Source organism: Raphanus sativus, chromosome 8, assembly GCF_000801105.2.
Source record: "Raphanus sativus cultivar WK10039 chromosome 8, ASM80110v3, whole genome shotgun sequence".
Lineage (NCBI taxonomy): Eukaryota > Viridiplantae > Streptophyta > Magnoliopsida > Brassicales > Brassicaceae > Raphanus > Raphanus sativus.
Window position 1 is genome coordinate 2,099,801 of NC_079518.1, and position 26,767 is coordinate 2,126,567.

Genomic DNA, 26,767 nt, shown 5'->3' on the forward strand with positions numbered 1-26,767 from the left:
GCCAAAACCCGAAAATCAAATTTTCCTAGTCAAAATCGGAAACCTAGTTTTCCGCCAAAATTAAAAACAAAATTTTCCGACCGCAAATAGGTTTTTCTGCTAAAACAAGTAATGATATTAATATTTTACATGATCTTTTTAGAACAAATAAAATAGTAATTTAGGTACCCATGGGTATACCTTTATCCATATTCATTTAATTTCATGAAAACATATTTATCTCTATGAAAAGTTAAAACATGAAAATTTAATTTCATTTTTTATAAAAAATGAAAAATTGAATTTAATGTTCATTTTTATTTATCTCTATTTTATTTGTAGTTAAACATTTTTTTTACAAGTTAGTTTCACTTTTAGATATAGTTATATATATGTTTAGATTAAAAGAAAAGATAAGGAGTTTTTGGTCATTTGACATAAAACTCATCGAGATACAAAATTACAAAATACAAAACGAACATAACTGCATCTAGATACAGTTTCCAAACGCATAATCCAAAATTTTCAGAATTGCGAACGAACGACATCTGATTGCTGCATCCAATTACTGCGTGAAGATGCCGCATCTGGGATTTTCATCCAGTTCACGAAACGAACAGGGCCTAGGTCTTCTTCATGTTGAAATTCAGTTTTGTTTTGGTTTGGGAGAAAGTTGGAATTAGTTTGATATCTTTGAGAATGTTATAGAGGTTTTGTCATGATATAGAAAATATTTCTGTTGACTAGGTTGGTATCTATCTAGTGACTTTCACAAGAGTAAGTTGAATTGATAGTCCAGTGCTCCAATATGCATTTAAAGCATTCATTATTCTTGAAGTGTACAATTTCCTTAAATGCTCTCTTCTATCCTTTTTATTCAACAAGCTCTTTCTTCTGTCTTTTTATTACATCAGTCTACATAGCTAAAAGTTTCAGGTTGACAAGGAAAACATATAGGGGATGATTGGTGATGGCTGTGAGTGTTCCAGACAGTCATAAATCTTTCTAAAGCAATAAAACTAAAGCAATCAAGCTTTATTAATAAAATTTAAAGGTACAGTCCAAAATTTTTAAAATGAAATATATTGGTTTTAGAAATTAAATTTTTTACAGTTTTTAACAAGTGCTTTGAAAAATATTCAAAGCCAAAAAAATTAAAATCAAAGCAAAAATCTTACAGTCTATTTTCTAAAGCAAAAAATTTAAAACTACAGCAACAACCAATCAACCTCATAGTAAAGTTTCAAAAAAAAAGAAGAAAAACATAAAGAGTATTACCCGGTAACATATACAAATTGTAGATAAATATTCCGCTGAGGACGACTGAGTTTGGGTAAAATTGTATGTGTCAAAAGGAATTTAGTTTATTTTTAATAAACATTCCGCAGAATACAAGGTTTTCTTTAAGGACCTCATAGAAATGTTTAGTAAAATAATGAATTTTCTTGAGCTTTTTTTTTTAATTTAATCTTTGAACCATATATATGAACATACATTATTTAAGAACAAGTTTAGATTTAAGAGCAAATAGAAACATTTTAATGAATAATATAATATGTTTCTCTTCTTCGGGTAAATTATGTGATAGATCACAGCCAATTCTTGCGAATGTCAAAGGTATAGTTGTTCTCCAAGTAGCAGTTATTATCGTCATCTACGAACTGCAATACATTGACAAGACAAAAAGAGTTGTAACTATCAAGAGAGAGAAAAAACTATAAAAATGCAATCGTTTTCCAATGTAATATTGAGATGTTACCAGTAACCTTTTAGCAAACAAAAAAACTATCAAGAATAAAAAACGCGGTAATTATCCAATGTACTTTATAATGTTTTATTTGCCAATCAAAGCATGCAATTGGGAGTATTAAAGAGAGAATTCTAATTTTTCAGGTAAGTGGTATTTATGTATACTTGACTAAGACTATGATGAGAAGGCTCTTTCTGTGGCATCAATATATATACGTCATTTCAAAGTTTTGAAAAAATATTTATGCATACTAAAAAGGGCTAAACTATTTGATTTTTGGTACCTTAGATTTAACGGAGTAGGAGTCCCTCACAAGCATACCAGACGGTATTGATTCTTCAAACATGACATGGTTATACGGTTCAGCCTGTGGACTAAACGTTCCTAACATCTGCTTTCTACTATACACTGTTCTCAGTAAAAGAGTAAAAACAAAAATCAGAGAAAAGGCTTCAAAATTTTATTGTAACTAATATTGTAATATACATGAGTGAGTGGAAATATGAAAATACCCTTGATTCCGGTTTTCCAAATCGTATTGCTGTACCGGAGACCGGACACAATGTTATTGGCCACACGGAAAGGAAACACCAGAGTGTACTTAGAGCCTTCTTTAAGAGTAAACCATGGTCCTTTCGATGTCGGTCTTCCGTTTTCAGGTATCGTCAGTACCATGTTAGCTGGCACTGCCGTCAAGCTCCAAGTGCCAAGCAAAAGAAATTGGCAATAAAAAAGATTTCCTTCCCTTTTAAAATTTTATTAAGAGATTTTCTTCTTTCGAAACCAACCCTATAATATGAGTCCTCTACCGTCAGATTATAGTCTACTCCTAAATCAACGGCCTAGAATTAAACATATATACAGTAGAACCTCTTTAAATTAATAATCGATAGATTAATATCTCTATAAACTAATATAATTTTATAATTCTAAATTGAGTTTTTGGTTCAATTAGTACCTCGATAAATTAATAATTTCTATAAATTAATAATAAAATATAGTTTTAGTGTAGTCCCAACATTATTAATTTATAGAGATTTCACTGTATATATATTTCTGGAGACATTTTTGCTTCAGTTTGTTCGACTTTAGCATTACACATGTTCTTTGATAAAAAAAAAGAAGCATTACACATGTTCAAGACATGGGACTTTTATCATAATTGCGACACCAAAAGTGAATTCTTATTTACAACGTTTTTAGATTTACATTACAAATATTTATCAATCACGTCAAAAAGTTCCCCTTTATTTTTCAATACATCTCTAGCTTTTAAAGACATGATATTGTGATGATGATCTAGTGATATTTGAAAGTTCTCATGGAAGGTCAGTTTTTCAATTTTACTTGAAGATGGTCACCTACATATTAAATAAATGTGGTACTAGATTTTGATCCGCGCTTTCAAAGCGCGGGTTTATGTTTGGTGAAAATTTTATATAATCACATTTATATAATCCGTCTTGTATATATATTTATATAATCCGTCTCATATATGTATTTTATATTTAGATTTATGTTCGGTAAAACTATATTATACATGTATTTTTAGGTTTTTAATTTTGAATTAGATATTTTAAATGTAAATCAATATAACAGTTTTATAGTTTTGATCGGTGTTTTGAAATTCGATTGAGACCTGCGGTTGAACGGATTACCGGTTGATCAAAGATAAATTCAGTTCGGGTTTGAAAAAAAAAAATTAAAAATCCAATAAAAACTACTAAAATCGAAATCCAGTTACCGGTTGAACCACTGGTTGAACCAATAAACAATTTTTATTTTTTATATAATTTTTGTTAGATAGTTGGGATTATATTTAGGAAAAAGCGGTTTAAAACCAAACCATTAAATAGTTTGAGAAAAAACGATGCAGTTTCAAACATGTCCGGTTGGAAAAATATTAAAATGATGCAGTATCAAACACGGAATAATCACATACCAAAATTGAATTAGGAAACCGGTGGTTAATGACAAACCAAAAACAATTAAAAAAGAAACCAATACAAAATGTCCAAAATGTCATTAATGAATACAAAAGAAAACCTCTTTAATAGGGGTAAACAGAGTAAAAATCCAAATGTGCTTGTACTTTAATAGTATAGATTAAACCACACGTCTATGGTCGGATGGTTAAAACGTTATGTAGATTTTTAAGAGATCTGAATTTGAATCCACACTATAGATGCTAGAGTTTTCATATTCTCTCTCTCCGAAAAATGCTTTATCATCTTTTCTAAATGTGGTATTATCAATGCAGGTTGGTTCCAATACCAGAAAAAGGTTATAGATCAAAAATTTAAAACTACAAAGTATACCATATCTCTATAGATTATTATGAAGTAGATGTATGCATTTAAGTTACTAGCAATGACGCAATTATGATTAAATGGTAGTGGACATGCTTAGGACGCTAACACATTTCAGGTTCGATCCTCCTTCTATGCGAAACTAAGTCACATTGTTCTGTTCACCTAACGTGGATATGAATCCGTGTTTTAAGACCCATTTGAATGTCCCGGAGAATGAATCAATCGCGAGCTTGCGACTCCCTTAGATTCAACCAGGTTAAAAAAATTATATGTCAAAAAAAAAAGTTACTAGCAATGACGCAATTATATTTAGATAAAGATATGGACAGACGACGTGATGGATTGCTATTTGTTTATCATATGTGATGAAATTTACATTTCTGGAACTTCGAAATATAGTTATGAATGCATTATTATTGTGTTAATCTTGTACTGTTTTTCCTCGCTACCTAAAATTTCCGATCTCGTAACATCATCCCTTCTGCATTATTGGTGGGTGCGTTACTAGTTATGTTCATTATCAAACAAAATTATACAATAAATGGGACCCACTAATGGGTCATCGTAGCCGTCCAACCCTTTTTTTACCAGCTTTTCTGCTGGCCATCTTTACAGATCATGCGAGTATGTGGCCTGATTCTTGTATATTTTTTCTTTTCTTTTAGTGGGGGAAATGAAAAAAACTATGATCTTAATCGCAATTTGCTCGATATATATGCAAAACTACAACCTAAATATATATTGTACATTCTAAAACCTAAACATAATCTATAAATTAATAACTCCCTCTTTTTTTGTGAATTCTATAAGCTTTAATCTACAAAGTTAGATATTCTGACATTCTGTTGGTAGAAAGATTAAAGGATTAGTAACCATCCAAACATAACTTATAAACTATTGTATCTTAAATATCAATGCTTCGTTTAAAATGAGCACAAATAAATTTCAAAGAACAATATAATCTACACCACAGCGACTCGACAAAAATTAGACATACAAGAGGTTAGAGAGTCTATAGTTTACAACAAAGGTTCGTATATTATTGAGTTCAAACGTCACACCTAGTGAATACAGCAGTGATCGTTTGGCCAATCAATAGAATAAAGATGCTTTCGCAGGCGTTAATCAATGCAAGTTTGACTGCTACCTAAAAGAGTTTGTTTAACATTAACCTTGTAACGTTCAGTTTAATAAGATTAGCATTGATAATATGGAAGGTTTGTTTGTAACGTTCACTAAAGTCACATAAGAAGAAAGCAAACACTTTTCAAAATATTATATTACATATAATTAATATAAATAAATCCAATATTAGTTGAGAAATAGATATATAAGAATTTTTTTTGTTTTAGAAAAAAATACAACTTGAGGAGTAATGCTTTTTTTTGGAACACGAGTAATGGTTAAGTGATGAAGTTCTATATATGTATATCTATGTGGCATGAGGTGTAAAATAGACATAAGTTATTTTATATAGGAGAAAGAAGCTTTCATGTGCAATATTCATCATCGTGTTTCTTTAATGACAATGTTGACAACTAAAAATGTATCTTCACATATATTTTGTTTTAAAAATATTATCATAAAGCATTTGCTTCTACTATAAATAGATCTTCTCTTGATCAAAGCTCTTCACTCACCAAAGCATCAAATACATTTTACTTCTCTTCTATTTCTCTTTATATCTATCATCTTTAGCTTGTCGTTTGGAAATGGCCACCGTTGAGGTCTGATATTAAGTTTATATAATTAATTTTTCTATGTTGATGTTAGTTAGATAACTATTTATTACAAACCACTAGCCTGCTTACTGAATATACAAACGATCAGCAATAAAAGCATCAACCGGCTGCACCTGCTGCAGGCCAAATGCAACCGCCTACTTGCTGTTTAATAGGATAAAAACGGGAGACAGTTTTTCTTTACTAAGTGTGTACCTTTGCTTCCAGGTTGAACAAGTGATTGCTCCAGCAGCAGAGAACGTTGAGGTGGCAGCAAAGGCAGTGGTGGATCCAGATGTGGAGACCAAACAGCCGGAAGAAGTCGTGGCCGCCACGACAGAATCTGCTGCTGCTCCAGCCGCCGTAACTGAACAAGAATCTGAATCACCAGTCGTAGAAACGAGCAAAGAAGTGGTTGTTGAAGAGGCAGATAAAAAAGATGAAGAAATAAAAGAGCCACAGGAAGAAGAGAAGACGGAAGCTCCGGTGGCTGAGGAGGAGGCGAAGATAGAAAAGAAGGAGGAGGTGACTGAAACTCCGGCTGTTGTGGAGGAGGAGAAGACTGAGTCAGAGGAAGTTGTCGCTGCTGGGGAAGTCGCCGCCGAGAAGGCCGAGGAGTAAAGATGAAGAAACAATATGTGACCTTCTTTGGTCTCATTTCGTTGTTTTAAAAAGATTACTTCGCAAAATTTCATAAGTATTGTCTATCGTGTGTTATGATGAAATGATATTTGGTTATGATGAAATGATATATTTGGGAGTTCTGATGGTTGTTAATTGCTACATTGTTTACATGCTTGGTTTTAGCTACAAAGTACAAACCAAAATTTAACCCCAAGAAGAGTACAAACTAAGAACATGGATTACTAACATGGATTATACAAATTTTAGCAAAAAAAAAAAAAAAACATGGATTACTAAAATCGTTTTTCAGTTTGCGTTTGCTATATTAAAAAGAAAACTATGTTATTTTTTTTGACCAAAAAAAATAAAAAGAAAACTATGTTATTTAATTTCATTTAAGCAACATTATAAGTTTTTCATACCAATATCTTTACGTAGTGGCAGAGCGTTAGCCGTTTACTTTTACAATAACCGAGATAATTTGCCAATAATAATTCACCGCAAACGCAACACAATGTCACCTAAGTATCTATTTGTAAAAACACGAGGACACGTATATCTTAAAAAACTCGATCAATACTCAAAACACAGCTTGTTTTATTAAGAATTTCTTAGACAATCACACTTGACTTGGCTAATTCGAATTACACAACATCCAACTGGACTTGACACGAACTAATTCTTAATTTACCAAAGGACAGGTCGAGCTACTCTCCCCCTGTCACAATGATCCTATGCACAATGCTGAACACTCTCAAACACTTGCTTTCTAATCTCTAAAACTCGTAAGGAGGCCGTCTGCCTCTCACTGCCTTATATATCTGAGATGCAATCTCATCTCCCTCATATCTTATACCAGAAGATCTTTCAGGACTTATCTTCAAATTACGATCTTGTTGTTATCAAATCTTCGTGAAGCTTATTTCCCAAGCTTCTCTCAACAACACGTCATTCTTATCCAACTTGAATTAAACCGGTATATGACACATCAAACCGCCTGCGTAACATATCTCTCTCCAGTATATCATATACCAAATCAGCTACGTGACATTCCACTGCTTCATATGAACTCAGCTCCATTCCTGGAGCTGACACTATTCAATGTAACCGAGTGTTTTTGCCAATACTTGATGCCACATAGGCTGAATAGTGTTATAGTCATGTTCGGCCTAGTCCATAAAATTCACGTAGGCGAAACTCTTTTTTTTTAGCTAGGGTGTGGGCTTTTGGGCCTAATTTAGTCAGTTTGTGAGAGACCAGTAGATTTTACACTAGGCTAAACAATGTCACCAAAAGCCCACATTGCAATTCTCATGGAATGCCGTAAAATTTTGGATGGAGAAAATGAAATCAACTATACATATGCCATTAATATTACACATTTATTTCTGTATAAATTTAAGAGGCATTTGCACAGAAATTACTAAATAAGTTGGTAATTTGCAAATATGGAAAACAGCAAAAAGTGGAGAGAGAAATAGATCAAAAAGACATCAATAGCCCTATAAGTCTTTAAAAGAGAGAGAGATAAGAAATAATGGTCGATGCTTTTCTTCTCCTATCTTACTCTTTACCTTGAATTTTATATGTGTTGAGAGAGATGAAAATGATGGAGAGATAAAAGAGAAAACTTTGATTAATAGATATCTAGTTAAAGGATTCGTTTGGAGTTCCGATTCGAGCCGAGAGATACAAGCTATCATTCATGGTAGGGGTGATGAATAGAAGATAGAGTTTTGGCGCAGCGGCGGCGCGAGGAAAGTAATAAAAAAAATGAATTCTTCCTTACAACACCACCAGTGGATTACGGACATTATGCTGCTGGTGGTCAACTTTGCAAGGTTTAAAAAACCAGAGTTAGCGGCCGTGATATTCGCGTGGAGTAATTGAGTTACTGGGACGGCGGCGAACGGTGACCAAAGAATAGATTAAGACGAGCTAGATTGGAGCGAGTGAAGTCTGCAAGGTTCTCATCTTCATTTTCTTTTATGGATTTTGAAACTAGGTCTTCTGATACGGTGTTGTGTGTGTGATTGGAGTGAAGAATTTTTTTTCGAACCAGAAAGACACTACTCAACGAAAGAGTGAAGCAAGTTGAGCTTGTGTGCTCGTAAAAAGAACGAAAGAAATCCATGTCTTATAGTTCATTCCATTTGATGATTCTTGTTTAGAAAAATAGAGATATATGTATGTTTATCTGGCTAAAATGATATATGTTTTGTATTTATTTTTCTTGATTTTATTTTGAATAATGCTAGATATTTTACAATTTTAGCTGGTATTTATTGTATATTTACCGGCTATTTGATCAGTTGATGGTTGTTAATTTGTATCGAATCGGATAATAAAAAAATTAACACTCTAATAAATCACAAAACATATTATTAGATTTACATGTTCGGCTAAACATAAAACTAATTCATTAACAAATCAGAATACATATGATTAAATAGTTGTTTAGCCGGTTAAGATTTTACTTGACTTTTTTTTTATAGTTAGCTGGTAAGTAGACTAATTATCTCGACATTATAGTTAGCCGGTAATATATACTAATTAATGATGAAATTTGTGAAATAGCCGGTAATATATATTAATTATCTCGACATTTGCATATAACAGGGTCTAGGTCAATTAGTAAATTAGCTGGGTATATTATGATTAATATGGATATTTTGTATGTTAGCTGATATCTAGATTTGAAATACCATATATTCTGATAGACTATAACATATGAGACAATATTTACTGGTTAGCCGGTTTATTATACTAATTATCTAGATATTGTTATTATTAGTTAGTATTTTCAATAAATGGTTGGTTAACACTATAGTTATCTAACTGCGCATGTTTTCTCGATTATAATTATCCAGTAGTATATACTAATTACCTAGATATCATTATTCTTAGTTAGAATTTTTAATGAATGGCCGGTTAACACTATAGTTGTCAGACTACGCATGTTTACTCGATTATAGTTATCCGGTTAATAAATAGTCGGTGAACACGATAGTTATCTGACTATGCATATTTTGAATTATCCGGATACTTTCCATGTTAACTGATATTTAAAATTACAGGCTATTGGATCGAATGATGGTTATTTCTATTGTTAGTTGGTTTGGAACAATTCATAACAAGTTATTTATCCTTTTACAAATATTGTAACTTGAATTGTATTGTATGTGTTCGGCTTTGTAACCGGCTAACTGTAACAAAAGGGTCATGTAAAATCTAGTACACGGATTCATCACCAATAGCAAAAAAATGAAAGGCTAACATGATGGAATCTTTAATAGTATACATATGTGTTAGGTGGAGTTGATGTATCAGTCAGACACATATAACATATTGAGACTCACCAACTATGATCCTGTGGCGGTTGAGACTAGCTCATGCACATAGTAATGCATGATGCCATCAGTAAACAGACGGACCATTCTTCTGTCATCTTCGTCGTCTCCGGAAACCTCTTTTTCTTCTTCTTCAGTAAACAGACGGACCATTCTTCTGTCATCTTCTTCTTCTTCTTCTTCTTCTTCTTTCTTCTTCTTCTTCTTCTTCTTCTTCTTCTTCTTCCTTTTCATTGACTGAAATGAAGGCAAGTTATAGCAAAGGTGAGGGGACGACAAGCTGTAGCAACGTGAAGCGACGGCGTGACGATGGGCTTGAACAGAGGTGAGGTAACTGTGATGACGAGCTTGAGCAGATATAATGGTATGATGGCGTGACGATGTGACAACGAAATAGCGTGACGGCGAAACTTCGCTTATTTTGAAGAATTGGCTCCAGCGGAGTTAACAATGAGAGTGAGGGAAAATGAGAGATGAAATGGTCGATTTTGAAAAGTGTATCATTTGTAGTGAAAAGAGAAATAACTCTTATATATATATATATATATATATATATATATATATATATATATATAAGGGTTTGTGTAACAATTAGGCTTTTAGGTTCTATCGTGTGGTGAATATGGACAATATTGACATTAAAAAAATACACATCAGCGAGAAAGACCAAATTCCATCCTTGCAAATTATGAGATTATCTTTGTATATGCAGTGCAATTTCTCTAAATTTAAAATGATTTCGAATTAGTTCAAAACTCTAGGAGACTGTTTCGAATTATTTTAAACAAAAGATTGCTTTAAATTTCTGGTCGCCATGATTATATTCAGTCCCGGTCCACATTTATGCGGCGCCTAAATTGCACAAAAAAATTAATGCCCTTCTTTAGTTATAATTAAAAATTTTACTGTATTTTATTTATGAAAATAAATAATGCGATATATTTTAAAATAAATTATAAAGATAAAAAATCATATTATTTTTGAAAAATATTGTTTTTACTTATTAACTTCCAGTGTTACAAGAAAAAACTTATTAACTTCCAATATCTAAATTTTGCAAGCCAGCTTGGTTCAAATATCATTGACAGTCCATTTGATTGATTACTAATCCTATATTATGTAGCATTTTATAAAAGAACATAAATTGTATATGATACATCTATGTTAACATCAACATCATGATCCTTTTTTTTAAATGTGTCACAGCATAATTTATGATAATTTGTTTTTTCAGATTTCAAAAATTTCTAAAAAATGAAAAAAAACTTACAGAAAACTGAATAAAACAAGGGATATTGAAAATCGTATTAATTTCGGTGAAGATCGGATAAAAATGAAAGATAAAATATGAGCAATTGATAATTTAAGTCATTGTTATAGTATCTCTTGTTTGCACATCTATTTAATATTTTTTATAAAAGAAAACAGAAAATAAATGTGGTAAGAAGAACGTAACTTAAAAAAATAACTAATGCATCCTTAAGTAAATGGTTTATTTTGTATATTATTTAATAATATTTATGATAAAAAGACCAAATTTGTTAGAGCATCTCCATCAGTAAGATTTAGGTGGTTCGAATTCCAAGACAAAAAAAAAAATTTTAAATATTTTTTTCGGTTTTTGGTTTAAAAAAAGAAAAAAAATAATCGATTAATTGCGGGCGGCCACATCACGTGGGGCCCGCCAAAGAGTTAAGAGACAGGTTCATACAGAAGAGGTTTCGCGAGACTGGTTTTAATTTTAAGTAGAACTCATAATTATTTTAATATTTTTTTTTGTGTGAAAAGCTAAGAGTTTGGGCTTTGAACCCCTAATGGAGATGGCCTTAGAAAATGTAAGTAAAATCATTTATATCTTTAAAGAGTGAAAGTTTTCAATTACAATTATTTTACAACAAAAACAAAAAGAAAAAAGTAGAAAAAGGGAAGAAGAATCGAACACATTATCTGTTGAATTAGAGGAAATGCGAACAAACCACTAAGCTAAAGTGAACTACATAATATATTTTGGCATTTCAAAAATATATCACAATTCTGGCGCAGTCTTTGCTTTACGGGCCAAAGCCAGCCCTAATTACACTATAGCGGTATCATATACTTGTAGCAAATACAAATTTTTTTAACTTAAAGATACCTTTTCTAAATTAAAATTTGAATGCTTTACAAGATCGGCATATGAAAATTACAATGGTAGATGGAAATAAATATGAAACTCATGTGAAGCAAATAGTGTCGAGCCATTCTTGAATGATTTATCCCTGGACTTTGTCAAACCAAATTGAGAGGTATAATGGTCTAGACGTTTGATTTGCAGATGTCAAGGCCGGTGAATGATTGTTTTCCTTGTCTAGAGCATAAAGCTTTGCGCGCAGAAGAAGAAAAAGGTCTCGAATTACCATAGCAGGTCGAGAAATCTGTGAATGGAGCCTGAGGTTTTAATATAATAAACACTAAATCCTAAAATTGTATTATTATTGTTGATTCTCATATGTAGTAAGTGTTGAATTTTTAATGTAAAAAAGGCTAAAATGCAAAAAAATCTAAAAATTCGTAAAACATTACATAATGAAAAAAGTAAAAGTTACTCATCTATCTACAAAGTAAAATTGATTAGACTCACTCCAACTGTTGGATTGTAACAGATGGAGTTTGTTTACACTCTTTCTTATTTAATAGATACACACACTATGACACTAGTCTATATGTAATATATATATATATATATATATATATATATATATATATAAGATTTTTATTGAACGAAAGAAAACAAAGAGTGTTCACGGGATCAATATATGCAATATGCATAATGCATCCATATAATTTATAATTGCTCCTAAAGGACCACCCAACTCTGAATTGACACGCTATGCACCGTGACTGAAATCTATGATGACAAATTGTAATGAAGGCCAACCGAATGCTGAAACTGGAACCTCAAACATTCTTAACATTATTTTTACAATAAACCAAATATGTATATATATTCACAGTTGGTTAAAGTATATGAATCTACAAATTATCTACGTATTGATTTATACACATGAGCAAGACTCGCGCGTATCTCAATCCAACTTTATTTTTAAGTGTTTTTTTTTGAGAAAGGGCTTTTATTTTTAGTGTTATATAATATATACTAATCACTTTGTAACCAATCACACACACACACACACACACACATCTATATATATATATATTATAATAATAATTATAATGATAAATTATGATTTTCTCTTTCGAATGCATGTGGTTTGAGACCATACGTGGTTTGGAATCTTTCAACTTTATTGAATGTGTGACTACTCTCCCGAAAAACCAAACAAAACAAAATACCACCTTTTTGTGTCCACTCCCTTCCCTCCTAGTCCCATGTGACGACCGAAAGATATCTTATAACTTGCTCTTAATTCTCTCCTTCACACTGACCCAAAAAGAAAATTTCTCTCCTTCACTAGATTCTTCATTCATTGGAAAGAATAGTATTTGTACTGTCGATCGCTCAGATCTTACATTTGATCGTCATATGGAATATTATGCATGTGTTCATTATTGCAGGAATCACCTTTTCGCTTCAAAATACTGTACATGATTAAACGCCATATCATATATGTACTCCTTGGCGTAACTACATTAGAGAGCTTGTCATTTTTTCACAGTTGGTAGCTTTATTTCCAATTTTCATAAGACTACATATCAAACCATGTGTTCATTTGTAAAACATTCTTCTAATTATCTCATCCATATATATATATTAATATTGTTTATGTATTTTAGTTTGGTTATTTAATTTTTAAAATAAAAAGAAAATAGAGTCCAGAAAGAAAGCAGAGTTAATTACTAAGATGGCAAAGGTCATAATTTGCAGGAACATTCTCATAAACATTTGATAGTAAACACATGTGTCTAAATTTTTTTTCAAATGAAAACTTACCTCATTCTCTTTTTTCATTATTTTCAATTTTAGTAGATTAAAGTCCCGGAGAACTTGATGTCATATTTCCATTTGCAAAATTACAGTTTCCAGTTATATAAATTAGTTTTATGTATACTTTGTAATCAAACTGTTGTTTAATATATATATATATATATATATATATATATATATATATATATAAACATTAAATATTTTCAGTTTGTTTTCCAAAGAGCTTCCAGGATTTCACGAATAAATAGTCGGATGAGTTATGAGTTTTAGCCATACGTACATAGCAGGACGTCTTAATACATTTGCTGTTATACTGATGCGACGATGTTTTTATTTACTCCCTCTATTCCACAAAAATAGATGTTTTGAGCAATTTTTTTTACAAAGATAAAACTTGTGTTTTCTATAAACTTTTTATTTTTAATAATAATAAATAATAGATTTCAATAAATTATTTAAGTTTATTAAATTACTAAAGTGAACATTAATTATAATACTTTTATGATACAAATTTAACAAATGTGTGAAAATATGAAATTATCTTTCTAAAATGGAGATAGTATATTACATGTATTGGTATCTGCAGAATATTACTAAATGTATTTCATCTGTAATTTTGTAAATAAGGTATTCAATGCACTTAATACCTTTGCCCAAAAAGGTGCACTGAATGCCTTAGCATTTTTTTTTTTTTTTGTAATTTAGGCTCTGAATGCCTTAGCATGAAGACAATGATAATAAGGACGCAACATTTTAAAGACTGATCGAAACATCATCAGGCCCGCGCGACCACAGTTTGAGACAGTGTGTCTTCTAGTTCTAAGATTTTTTCTTGTACTCGTGGCGCAAAATAAACTGGCCTTTAACTATAAACAAAGTATTTTCTGTCGAAAAGGGTAAATTTAATAAATTGAAATGCTTTTTCGCTGTTTCAAAACTGCAAAGTTTTATAGGATTTGATTCTCCCAGAGTGATATCCTAATTTTCTGTTCCTTTATGATTTATGTCATTGATACTTAAAAAGAAGTATCTAATCTTCAGTTCTGTAAGTTTTGTATTTAGTAATTGATTGTTTTCTGAGATGACTCCTGTATCTTTAGGTATGTTATCTCCATGATGTACCGTGACTGTTTTTCTTCTTCTGAAAGATCCATGCACTAAGAATAAACCTTATTTTATTGAGGCTTATATCAAATTAGGATCCGACAAGATATATCCGACAACTGATTATGTGCATAAATTTTTATCGTCTTTAGTGTGTATTATTCATTGGCCAGGTTTCAAAATTAAGATTTTCATGATGTACCATTTCTTGCAGTAAGTAACCACCCATAACTTGTTGGCATTATCATGGTTTAGTAATCAGCTTTCTGTTTTACATAGAATGGGTATATATATTCTTGGATTACTTATGCGTAATTGCCACAAATTCAGATATTAATCTACTATATCTTTCCTCGTATTAAATTACATCTAGTTTAAAATACCAGTCATATGACATTAATTTGTTGTAACAGTTAATAAAAGGATCAAGTGCATGTAATGATAAAGTGTACATATAGACCATAAGAAACTCATTGAAATTTGCGACTTCTATGAAAAATTATATTGAACTTCCTTTCAAAAGTTAAATTGAATTAATGATGGTAAGAACTTACAATTTTCCCCCTTTTATGCCACGACTGGAAACAACAAACAGTTTTGAGAAGATCAGATCCTTTTGAGGATCAATCGGTAGAAGACAAACCAAAAGAATATTTTTGTAGTACTTGTATACAAATTTGAAATCGTAGAAAACGTATAGCATAAAATATAATTGATTTATTTTCATAGGATCATAGTACAACAATTACCCCAATATAAAGAGTAACGGGAAATAATGGAACTGTTAACTTCAAGAATCGTAAGGATCATCCGGATAGAGACACAATTTGGCTCCAATGAACCCCACAACAAGAAGATTGTAATAAGAACACAAATATAGAGGGACACAATAATAAGAGTAAACAGAATCACCTTGTCTGTCCAAAACAAGAAGATAAATATACACATTCGTGTACTGAAATTACATATGGTACGATTGCTTAGCACTGGAAGCCAGGAGGAACTTGTTTGCTGCAAACATTGAGGAGAAGACTTAGAGAGATTGGGAGGTTCAAGTTGATTCCAAGAACGTTAGCCTTAAGAGCGGTGCAGAGGCAAACGGCTGCTTCAACATCAGCGAGTCCTTGGATGAGGCTACAGCATGGCTTGACCGGTGGCTTGCCGAGGGTCAAGTCGAGGAGGCCATTGAGTACATTGGCGCAGACACCAAGCTTGAGGGTATCTTTAGGGCACTTTCCCTTGCCAGAGCTAGGGCTTGGGGTTGGTTTAGGAGTTGGCTTGGGCTTGGGAGAGGGGCAACCTCCTCCGCAAGGAGTGCAGCTACCGCATGCGGAGATTGTTGTGAAGAACATGAGGTTGAGAGCCAAGAAAAGGGCTATGGAGCTTGAAGCCATTTTTTTAGAATACACTGTTCCACTAGCTATGTTGTGGGTGAATTGAGTGTGGAGAAAACCAAGGGATATATTGAGGTTTTATAATGGTTTCAAGGAAGCACAAGAGCGACCATAACATATATTATGGGAATATTTTTAAAGTAGAAAGTGAATGATTGATTATTAAAATGTTTAAAAATTAAAGGAAATTACAATTAAATAAAATTTGAATGAGTTAAACGTAAAAGGAAGTTGAACGTAGTTCCATTTTCAACTTCTGAAGTATGAATATATTATTCGTATTCCGGCGCTACGCGCCGGGTTCATATGTTGTATTTTTACATGAATTTATAATTCATTATATAATTTTAGTAAATAAAATATTCTAAAAATATGAAATGAAAATATGTATAAAAATGATATTTTCTGATCTTTTTGATAGTGTTTAGTGGAGCTGAGAATTTAATTCAAATTCCGGGGGCTCCGCCCCGTCTGACCCGCCGTGGAGCGGTTGTGGGTCGATCGGTTTAAAATTTTCGAACTGCGAGTGCAGGTGTGGGTTAAGATTAGTTTAAGCGGGACGGGTGCGGGTCAGCCATATATGAGTCGCGGGTACCCGCCGACCGGTAAATTAAAAAAAAAAATTTATTTTATTTTTCGTAAAAATATATAAACATATAAAATATTTATATAATTTTAGTTATAATGTATTATTTTAATATTATTTTAATAATTAATATATAATTAAAATAATTAATATATAATTAAAATATTTATATATAATTAAAATATTAATATATAATTAAAATAATTAGTTTTTAATATAATTATTATTATCCGCGAGTAAGACGGTTTATCCACAGGTTTTGGCAGGGTGGATGCGGGTTTAAGATTTTTGGTCATACGGATCATGTGGGTCGAATTTATGAAAGTGATACAGATCGTCGACTATAGAGAATCATAGAGGCTCTATTCTCCATAGTCAAATCAAATATAAAGAAAACCTATAAACTGTGATTTTGAAACCCAACCTAGACACTGAATCTGACGATTGACCAGGCCGCTGAATTGACCGGATCAATGAGTTATTGGACCAACCGTTGATGAACCGCATGCTAATAAATGAATTAATTTTATTATATAATAATATATTAGCTATGAAAATTTTATATAATAGTTAATATTTTGAAATGTTTTCTAAACATAAAATAATAGTTTGGATATTTATCTATTTTATGCTTAAAACATTTAGAAAATACTTAACCTTGGTTTCTATATTTTTAACTTCATTTGACATACAAAATATTAAGAAATAGTTTAGACTATTTAAAAAGTTTGTAATATAAGAGTTATGACATCTAAAAAAAATCAAGACATACAATTCACAAATATTTATGTCGAATGTGAATAATAAATTAAACTTCCAATGCAAAATAAACCAAAATTAAAACATCATATTAGTAAATTGTCAATAACAAAAATAAATTAACACCAAATCACATCAACTAATTTTTATTTTCTCTAAATTTTAAAACTTACCAACAGCTCGCCATGTTCTTGTTCTTCAACAATTCAAAACATGTTTTGTAATCCACATGATCATATGATCTTATTCTTTTTGATCTGTAAATTAAAAATGTAATGACTTGTTATAAACTAAGTTAAATAAAAAATAACTTATTCATTTTTCTTGCAAACGTAAATTGTAATGTAGAGTAATAATAAGCTTGATCGTCTTTGAGTTTGTTTTACGGATGTTGCAGGTCGAGCACGATCACGCTTACTCACCTTCCTTGTAAATGTAAATTGTAATGTAGAAGAATAGGAAGACGGTAATAAAACTGAAAAAAAAATCTAACTTTTTAATTGGAAATTTATAATATAAAACATAATTTAAAACATAACTAAAAATTAAAAAATAAAAATTATCTATTGATTCAACCAGTGGTGTAACCGGTATTGAATTTTGGGTTTAGTGAGTTTTTTGAGGTTTTAAATTGGGATTTTAAATTTTGGGTTTTTTCACAAAACTCAAACAAGATTTATATTGGGTCGCGGAGTTTACCGGTTTAACAGTGGTTCCGGTTTGGATTAAAAACACTGTTATAAACGTTTGGGCTTTTATGAGGAAAAGTTTAAAACACACAATTTCTCTCATAATTAACATTAAAACCTATTAAATATAATTTAAGAAAATATTTTAATTATTAAAAAAGTGTTTCAAATGACATTGGGTTTTCTCCTAGGGAGGAAAAAAACTCAACTTTATTATATAAGATAATTGGAAATTTAGAATATAAAACAGAATTTAAAATATAACTAAAACTAAAAAAATAAAATTATATATTGGTTCAACCAGTGGTGCAACTGGTATCGGTTTTTGGGTTTCTGTGAGTTTTTGGAGGTTTTAATTTGGGTTTTAAATTTTGGCTTTTTCACAAAACTCAAATCCGATTTATATTGGGTCGGATAGTTTACCGATTCAACAGTAGCTCTGGTTCGGGTTCAAAACACTGTTATAAATGCTTGGGTTTTTATGAGGAAAATTTTAAAAATCCAATGTGTCTTTCATAATTAACATTAAAACCTATTAAATATAAATTAAAAAAAAAAATTAAAAAGAGTGTGCCACATGGCATTTAAACCCCCAAGGAGAAAAAAGCCAACTTTATTATATAAGAAGATGAGATTTACTAGGTGTTTTCTGCACCATGTGTTGCAGAAATAAAAACTTACAATTGAAATTATATTTAGAAATAAAATTTTGTTCATTTTTAGATTTTATTATTTGATTACAATATTTAGTTTAATTTTTAATTTAAATATATGTAAAAATTAAGATAAAATAAATAATTTTAATTTAATTTAAATATAAATTACTATTTTTGAAATTCTTTTATCTATTTCTTTGGTTAATTATTTTAAATAAAATTATAAAATTAGGAGAAATTTTTTTTAGGCATATAACTATCAAAAGGTTAAAAATAAATAAATTTTGTAAATATTAAAAATAAAGTAATGATATTAGGATTAGAAAATTACATTTTTTAAAAAAAACTGCATAAATTTTTTAATAATTGTTTTAGTAATAAGAATTATATAATTATAAAGTAAAATTAAATAAGATTTGAAAATTTTAAAATAATATTATATTTATGTTTCTACTATTATATCATTGATTATTATATTAATGATGATTTATGAGTTATTACCATATTTTTAAAAAATTATCAAAAATACAAATCAACATCAAATGTAAATATATATGTAATAGTTAAATTTAACCATGTCATCATTGCTAGTATGATCTGCCATCATTTTTCTTTCACATTGTTGTGGTGATGAAATGTGACCAATCACTTTTCAAATAATGTATAGAAGATTATAAGTACCACTTGTGATTTTGATTAGTATTTTGCGTCAAGAATCTGGAATGTTTTGGATGTAATAATTTATTTGTTCTTTCGTTTAGCTGGATATGGATTTTAAACGTGAAAACCTCTTAATTAAATTTATTTCGGGTAAAATGCTCTAAACTAAGTATTTAAGAAAAAAACTTCTAAAATAACTCTGCTTAATGAATTAAACCTTCTGTGTACAGTACTAGTACTACTACTACTTATAAATCGTTAGTTTAGGGGCTTTACATTAACAAAACATAGTTGATAGGTTTTATCATAAAAAATAAAATAAAAAAATAAAAAATGTGGAAATATAAAATATAGTAACATTATCTAGTAACTTAAATTTTCAAAATTAGCATTTAAAAAACTTATGCAAATAGATGAGTTCATTGATGACAAAAAATGAGTTTGGTTTGTTTTAAAATTTGTTTTGGCTATAATTTTCTGTTTCGATATTTTTATTATATTTTCTGGTTATTTAAAATTTTAGTTTCTGATTATTTAAAAATTTAGATTATACATATATAATGTTGATTTTTTAAAAAAAAATCAAAGTCATCTATTTACAAAAGAGTAAAATGCTAATTTTGAAAATATTAAGTTACTTTTTAGATAATTTTATTATATTTTATTTTTAAAATCCCTTAACTATGTTTAATTAGTGTAAAAATTCCTAAATTAAAGATTTATCGATCATACCGAATATTTTGTCTAGTACTGTAAACACAGAGTTTAATTTATTAAATAAAATTAGTTTGAAGTTTTATTGTTAAATACTTAGTTTATGGATTTTATGGAAACAAAATTAATTGAGAGATTTTAATGTTAAAAATTAGCTGGATATACTTACTTCTGCCGCAAGTTGCGGCCAGTGTAATTAATTTATTCTAAGTTTTTAGATACATTCATGAAGTATACTTTTTCATCTAGTTGCAAAAATTGTCTTTTGTGGATGTTTTTTGAAATAAGTATATTTAAGGACCTTTTCCTAATAAACTTAAGCTAAGATTTAAAAAAATAGTTTCATAATTTTCTGAAATACATGAAATAGTTGATAGTGATATTATTCTGTGATAGTGAAGAGAAGAAGGAGCTACAATAATCGCTTCATAAGTTCTTAATGTTTTGCTTAAGAAAATTTCCATGCTAATTGATCGCAAAAATTTTCCCTAAGTTCCCATTAATTTGAAATTCCTTTACCCTTCAAATTCCAAGTATGAATGGTTGCCATAGAAACCATGTGATAGTGACAATGCTGGTTCTCGTGCCCTTCACAAACAAGTAAAACAAGATAATACTTGATCATGAGTATACAACGAGGCGCCTTACTGGATATACATATACCAAAGACATCATCTACAATCACCTAGCTGTCGCTAAATGATTCCCATTTTTATACTAATATGTTGTATATACAGATTACTTGATATGAAAATCAATCATCTTTGTTTTTGGGGTTTTTTGGCCAAGGTTAAAAACATAAATTTAACTGTGTAGAGTAGTAGGATTGTTTTGCTTTTACAAAATAGGACTTTAATTAAGAGACAATCAATCAGAGAAGGGCATGCTAACAATAAGATATATATCTTAGTCCCCAAAAAAAACAAATAAGATATATATTAGAAGTATCAAAAGAGGTGTTTCGAAAAAATGTAAAAAAGATATATCATTATTTTCTTAAGTGCACGGTGAAGTGCTGGTGGAGGCATTTAGGTATCTTATTCCAAATTAACAGACTTTACGCGTTAGCGATGCGAGAGTATCGACCTAAGTTGAGACTAGATTGTCCATTTGGAATTTATTTTAACAAATCATAAACAGAATATTAAACCAAGAAGAAATTAAACAAGTTAATCAAGTACTTCGGAACTAATGAGAAGTACAGTTTTATAAAATAGGAAACCAATCAACGATAGATCATGAGTAACAATCAGATCAATGCAATAATGTTAGCAAATGTTTTCCTAAAGTATGAACACAAATGATGAGACAAAGCTTCTTGCAACGTCTTATTGTTACTTATTCTAACCGCCTTTACCATAGTTACTAAGCACTCATTTGGTAATCCAAGTGATTACTGATCAATAGCATTAGGTTCATTATAAATACTCATAAGTTCATTTGGCTAGGCTAATAAGTTTTACTATTTTAGAGTTGATATGCATGTTATCCGACATTTTTATAGCTTAAAATACTTATAAAATTAGGCGGCCAAACTTTAGTGAAACATTCTACGATAGAACTGCAACCCTAAAGAATCTTAAATCAAGCATAGGTCCACTAAGTTGGGTAAATACATACATACACATCACGGTTATATGATTGAGGTGATGAATAATCTTCTCCAGCATGAGGGGTCTTCGTCATCAGCAAAGATTCACTAAACTTATGCAGAGATGATTTGGAAAATAAAATCTGAAGGAGAATCAAAAGTAATGTTTTAAATACAGAAGTTTTTGTACCGAGCTAAAATTAATCTGAAACATAATTCTAGGTTTTAAGCAAAAAAAACAACAACATTATTCTAGGTATAAAAATATCCTTCTGTAGCTTTCAATAGACGAACGGTTTTCTAAGTGCCTATGACTGTAATAACTAAAAATATATTGGAATTCAGTTAAAAGTAGCCATTTTATCAAGACTGCCTTCGCTTTATAATTTAGTTTTGTTCTTGGGCTATGTAGCCACCAGAATGACCAGATCTATTGGACGCTAACTTATAACCCCAAAAAATTGTGAACCGCACGATCTTCCGCATGAAACACTCTCACTGTTAATAAGGAAACATAATTACAACTAGTTTTTTTTTTGCTAAAGTTTTAAAACTAGTTTTGAGGAGGCGAAAATTAAAACTAGTTTTGAGGAGGCGAATATAATACCATAGTTTTATCATGGCCAATGGTTTTTCATATGAGTTACAATATATCTATTGGCCGGACAAAATTAAAAATCAATGGAAACTGTACTTTAAAACATTGCAACTTGATCTTCTGCCCACGCACATGATTTTAATTATTGTACATATATAAGAAAACAAAGTATTACTATTTAAATCTGATCTTATTATTGTGCACTTCACGGGATTGCATAAGAATTATGAATCTCCCATTAGTTCGTCCTGTGATTCATACAACAACAAAATATTGATATAAAAGTATGTTTATTCTGGTAATAGATCTGTAAAGTTGTTGTTTTGGTTTTTATATAAGGAAAAATATAGGTTATTAAATAAATTTTCTTGTCGGCAGTTATAAACTTTTGCAATATAATAGATCCAGTATTTTTGAAAAAAAGGTACAACAATTCAACTTTTTAACTCACCAAAACGTTTGAACCAGTCCTATATGACAGAAAAAGAAGATAACAGGACATGCTTTGTGAAACAATTTTCAGATGTGTGATCTACTAAGAACTGAAAGAATATGTAGCAGCTGAAAAAGAACTAAATTTAAAGTAATGAATCTGATAATCTACAATTGTATTCGATAAGAACTAAGTACTATTATTTTTTATGAAAAGAAAAAATATAAGGAACACATATGATTAAATATTAGACATGATCATGCAAAGATATATATGCCCAAGCAACGAAAACTGGGTCAAAATTTGCTAATTGAGGCGTTAAACAGTTTTCATATACAAATAGTATTGCAAGGTCTTGTTGAAACCTTTTTTTTTTGTCACTGAAATACTTCATCTATCTTATTAAAACAGAAACATTATGTTGGACCTAACATTTATTTTGTAAGTTTTTAAATTAAATACACCTTTATACTTTATAGTTAAACATACATTAAGTCACTAATGTTCCTTTCTTTATACTACTATCCATGTTTCCAAACAATATACTTATTTCTTTATACTACTATCAATGTTTCTAAACAATATATTTTTTATACTACTATCAATGTTTCCAAATAATACAATAATTAATCTTAGTTTTTTTAGATCTATCATTTTCTCTTTAAAATTTTGTAGAAACGTCATAATTTCATAAATTGCAAAATAGTGAACTTTAAAATTTCGATTATAAGATTACAAATTATGAAACTATTACAATTTAAATCCAATTAGATTACATATCGGTCATCCATCAGTTCAATCGGTTAGTCTCGGGTTTTAGTGATTTTTAATATGAATATTTTAAAAACATAAATTGGATTGTCAGATCTCCGGATTAACCGGTATAATCACAATCGGGTTGAATTTAAAAATACTGATTTAAATGCAAAAATATTTTAAATACACACTCTTTAAAAATAACCAAAATATTTGTTAAATTATTGGTGAAATTTTTCATCGTAAAATATCCCGCGCTTCAAAAGCGCGGGTCAAAATCTAGTTAATAATTAAAAGAGGTCCAAACAGAATCCAGCCAAATAGGTCCATTACATCAAAGAGAGACTAAGAATAGCCTTTACCGACTCGTCGGCTTCTTCATTGTTCTTCCTACTGATATGCGAAAAAGAAATTGAGACAAATGCAGATGATAGAAGATGGATATCCTTGACAATTCCCAGTAGTTCTTTCTTCTGCTTCTTGTCATTGATTGCTCTAATGAACGTTAAGTTATCAGAGTATAACCTGAGATTGTCGATCTCTAGGTTCACTGCCATGCGAAGACTCTCTCTCACCGCAAGCGCTTCTGCTATCAACGGAGAGGCGACATGATCATGTATCGCAGACCCTTCCTGTATCTTCCTGCCGTTTCCATCTCATACGATCCACGCTAGACCCGTCCTGCTTCGATTTGCGTTCCAGGCCGCGTCCGATTTGATGGTGGTTACTTGAGGGCTTCCTCGCTCTGACCTCCTCACAATCACATCTTCCGAGTTTCAGTGAGAAATTTGATTAATTGGTACTTTGATTTGAGTATTTCCCTATTCCTTTGCTAAATTAATGCTTCTTGTTGCTACTTCCTCGGATCGGAGAGACTTTCCTTCAAAGATAAGAAGATTTCTGTCTTTTCATAGAGACCAGCAAACCCAAGGGACCATTGTATTTGTAACTCCTGAAAGTGAGAGACAGATCACCGAGCGGAATCTGATCAGCACATCAACGAAGCTATCGGTTGCAGCTATGTGAACTGCCTCTTTTCATTTTATTTTTGACCAAACCTCCTTGTTGAAACCAAAAATATGATTTAAACCCATTACTTGTCTAAGCCTAGTTACATTGACAATGCTTGAACTTTTCAATTGTCTGTTCCATTGTATGTGTTTAAGATGCGCAAATTAAAGACAAACATGTTTCAAGTATATATATGCGTTATTAGTAACTAATAAGAAATAACGGGACGTAACTTAGACCATCTCCAACCCCACTTCATTTTTCACTTTTTGCTTCATTTTGAAGAAAGTTTTGCTCCAACTCTACTTCATATTTTGCTTCAAAATGAAGCCGTGAACAGTGTTACTTCAAATTTGAAGATCTACTGTACATATTTTCATTTTTTTTAAGATGAACTTTTTCATTGCAAACTGATCCTTAACTTTTATTTATTTGTATCTTTTGCCAAAATAAACAATATGCTTTAATATAATCCAATTAATTTCTAATTTCAGTTGTTATTTTCATTTTATCAATTTAAAATATTAAATATACTTAATTTTTTTACTAATAAATAAAATAAACTTACTTAATTAAGATAAAAAGTCAAATACATAATTAATAACACAAAACTAAACATATTAAACTTATCAATACAACATAAACTAAAACTTAATAATCTGGTAAATCATTTGTTTATTAACACTAAACATATAAAATCTAATGTTTTTGTTTATTTATTTATGTTTGGTGTAATAATTTTATTATAAGATATGTTAAACATGTTGAATTATGTTGAAATAAAATAGTTGGGCAAAATTAGTAAATGTAAAAAACTAGAAGATGTTATTAATAATTAATGATAAAGTGGAGAAAGAATATATTTGGAATATTCCTTTTAGAAGAAAGAAATGAAGTAAACTATTGGAGTGAATGTTGCTTCATTTTTTTCATCATTTTGAAGAAAGTGCATATTTGAAGATAAAAATGAAGCCAACCATTGGAAATGCTCTTACATAAGTTAAGACATGTAGATTAATTAATAAGATTAAGCCTATTAGCATCTCCTACTTACTCGAAAAGCGCATCTATAAACGGTCTTACAAAAAGTATCAACTTGGTAAATTAATAATAGCACCTCCATATATACCAATTTTCTTCACATATGCGAGTCTCGTGGCTCACTTCCGAGTCCTTACACTTGTCCTATATAAGTACAACTCTCGGTCACACTTAGTCCCATAGATAATCACATCATTAGCTATATAATCACAAATTAATTCAACGCCAATTGGGGTTTATCAACTTTGAGATCAATGGAATCCAACAGATCTTTTTCCGCAGCCCTCTTCCTATCTCTTAATCTCATGTTTTTTGCGTATGTAAGTGGCTGCAACACTTGCTTGCCGCCTAAGCCAATCCCTAACCCTAACCCTATCAGCAATCCTACAAAACATAGCTGCCCAAGAGACGCCCTAAAACTCGGAGTTTGCGCCAAAATACTGGACGGTGCGGTCGGAACAGTCATCGGAAACCCACCAGACACACCTTGCTGCTCATTCCTTCAAGGCCTCGTCGATTTTGAAGCTGCCGTTTGTCTTTGCACCGCCATTAAAGCTAACGTTCTGGGGATTAACATTGATATTCCCATCTCCTTGAGCTTACTCATCAATACTTGCGGCAAAGAGCTTCCCTCTGATTTTATTTGCGCCTGATGAGTGTAAAGCGGACAGATCGAGTAGTTTGATTTGTTTGTACTCTTTTGCTTCTGTTTGTTTGGTCGGTCCTCGTCTAGTTCAGTCCGCAATTTCTTTTTCTTTTGGTCATCTCTAAGAGTTTCGTACTTTGGTTGATGTAATATTTGATCTGTTTCATGCTATCAGTTCACATGTGTTAAGTGCGTGCAAGTAGGTTTACAGATAGCTAGAATTTCCTACTATTGGTATAGTCGGTTCACGTATTGTCACCAATGGCATAGGGTTTTTAGTTTCAGATCAGATTGTGACAATATGTGATACAGATTGCATTCCATTCAAAATTTTCGATTTCAATCGTCCACCGTAGATGTCGGAAGTTCTAGCTATCTGTAATGTCATCACAAATCCAATAGTCGAAAATTTTGAATGTAATGTCATCACAAATCCAATCGATATCTTTTAGTTTCAGATTGTGACAA

The 26,767-nt window shown here is 30.7% G+C and overlaps 4 protein-coding genes across 4 annotated transcripts; 2 read left to right on the plus strand and 2 right to left on the minus strand.

Moving 5' to 3' along the window:
- Nucleotides 1-1,332: 1,332 nt before the first annotated feature.
- Nucleotides 1,333-5,504, minus strand: LOC108821498 (rho GDP-dissociation inhibitor 1). The gene is made up of 3 exons (XM_018594522.2): nucleotides 2,242-5,504; nucleotides 2,013-2,137; nucleotides 1,333-1,640 (listed from the first exon to the last, which is right to left on the minus strand). The coding sequence occupies exons 1-3, from the start codon at nucleotides 2,402-2,404 to the stop codon at nucleotides 1,569-1,571; spliced, it is 360 nt and encodes a 119-aa protein (XP_018450024.1). The 5' UTR covers nucleotides 2,405-5,504; the 3' UTR covers nucleotides 1,333-1,568.
- Nucleotides 5,505-5,610: 106 nt separating this feature from the next.
- On the plus strand, nucleotides 5,611-6,539 carry LOC108819026 (uncharacterized). Its single transcript, XM_018592010.2, has 2 exons — nucleotides 5,611-5,768; nucleotides 5,991-6,539. The coding sequence occupies exons 1-2, from the start codon at nucleotides 5,754-5,756 to the stop codon at nucleotides 6,381-6,383; spliced, it is 408 nt and encodes a 135-aa protein (XP_018447512.1). The 5' UTR covers nucleotides 5,611-5,753; the 3' UTR covers nucleotides 6,384-6,539.
- Nucleotides 6,540-15,462: 8,923 nt separating this feature from the next.
- Nucleotides 15,463-16,226, minus strand: LOC108818769 (14 kDa proline-rich protein DC2.15). The gene has a single exon (XM_018591704.2). The coding sequence runs from the start codon at nucleotides 16,157-16,159 to the stop codon at nucleotides 15,746-15,748; it is 414 nt and encodes a 137-aa protein (XP_018447206.1). The 5' UTR covers nucleotides 16,160-16,226; the 3' UTR covers nucleotides 15,463-15,745.
- Nucleotides 16,227-25,749: 9,523 nt separating this feature from the next.
- On the plus strand, nucleotides 25,750-26,513 carry LOC108821207 (14 kDa proline-rich protein DC2.15). Its single transcript, XM_018594253.2, has one exon. The coding sequence runs from the start codon at nucleotides 25,908-25,910 to the stop codon at nucleotides 26,304-26,306; it is 399 nt and encodes a 132-aa protein (XP_018449755.1). The 5' UTR covers nucleotides 25,750-25,907; the 3' UTR covers nucleotides 26,307-26,513.
- The last annotated feature ends 254 nt before the right edge of the window (nucleotides 26,514-26,767 follow it).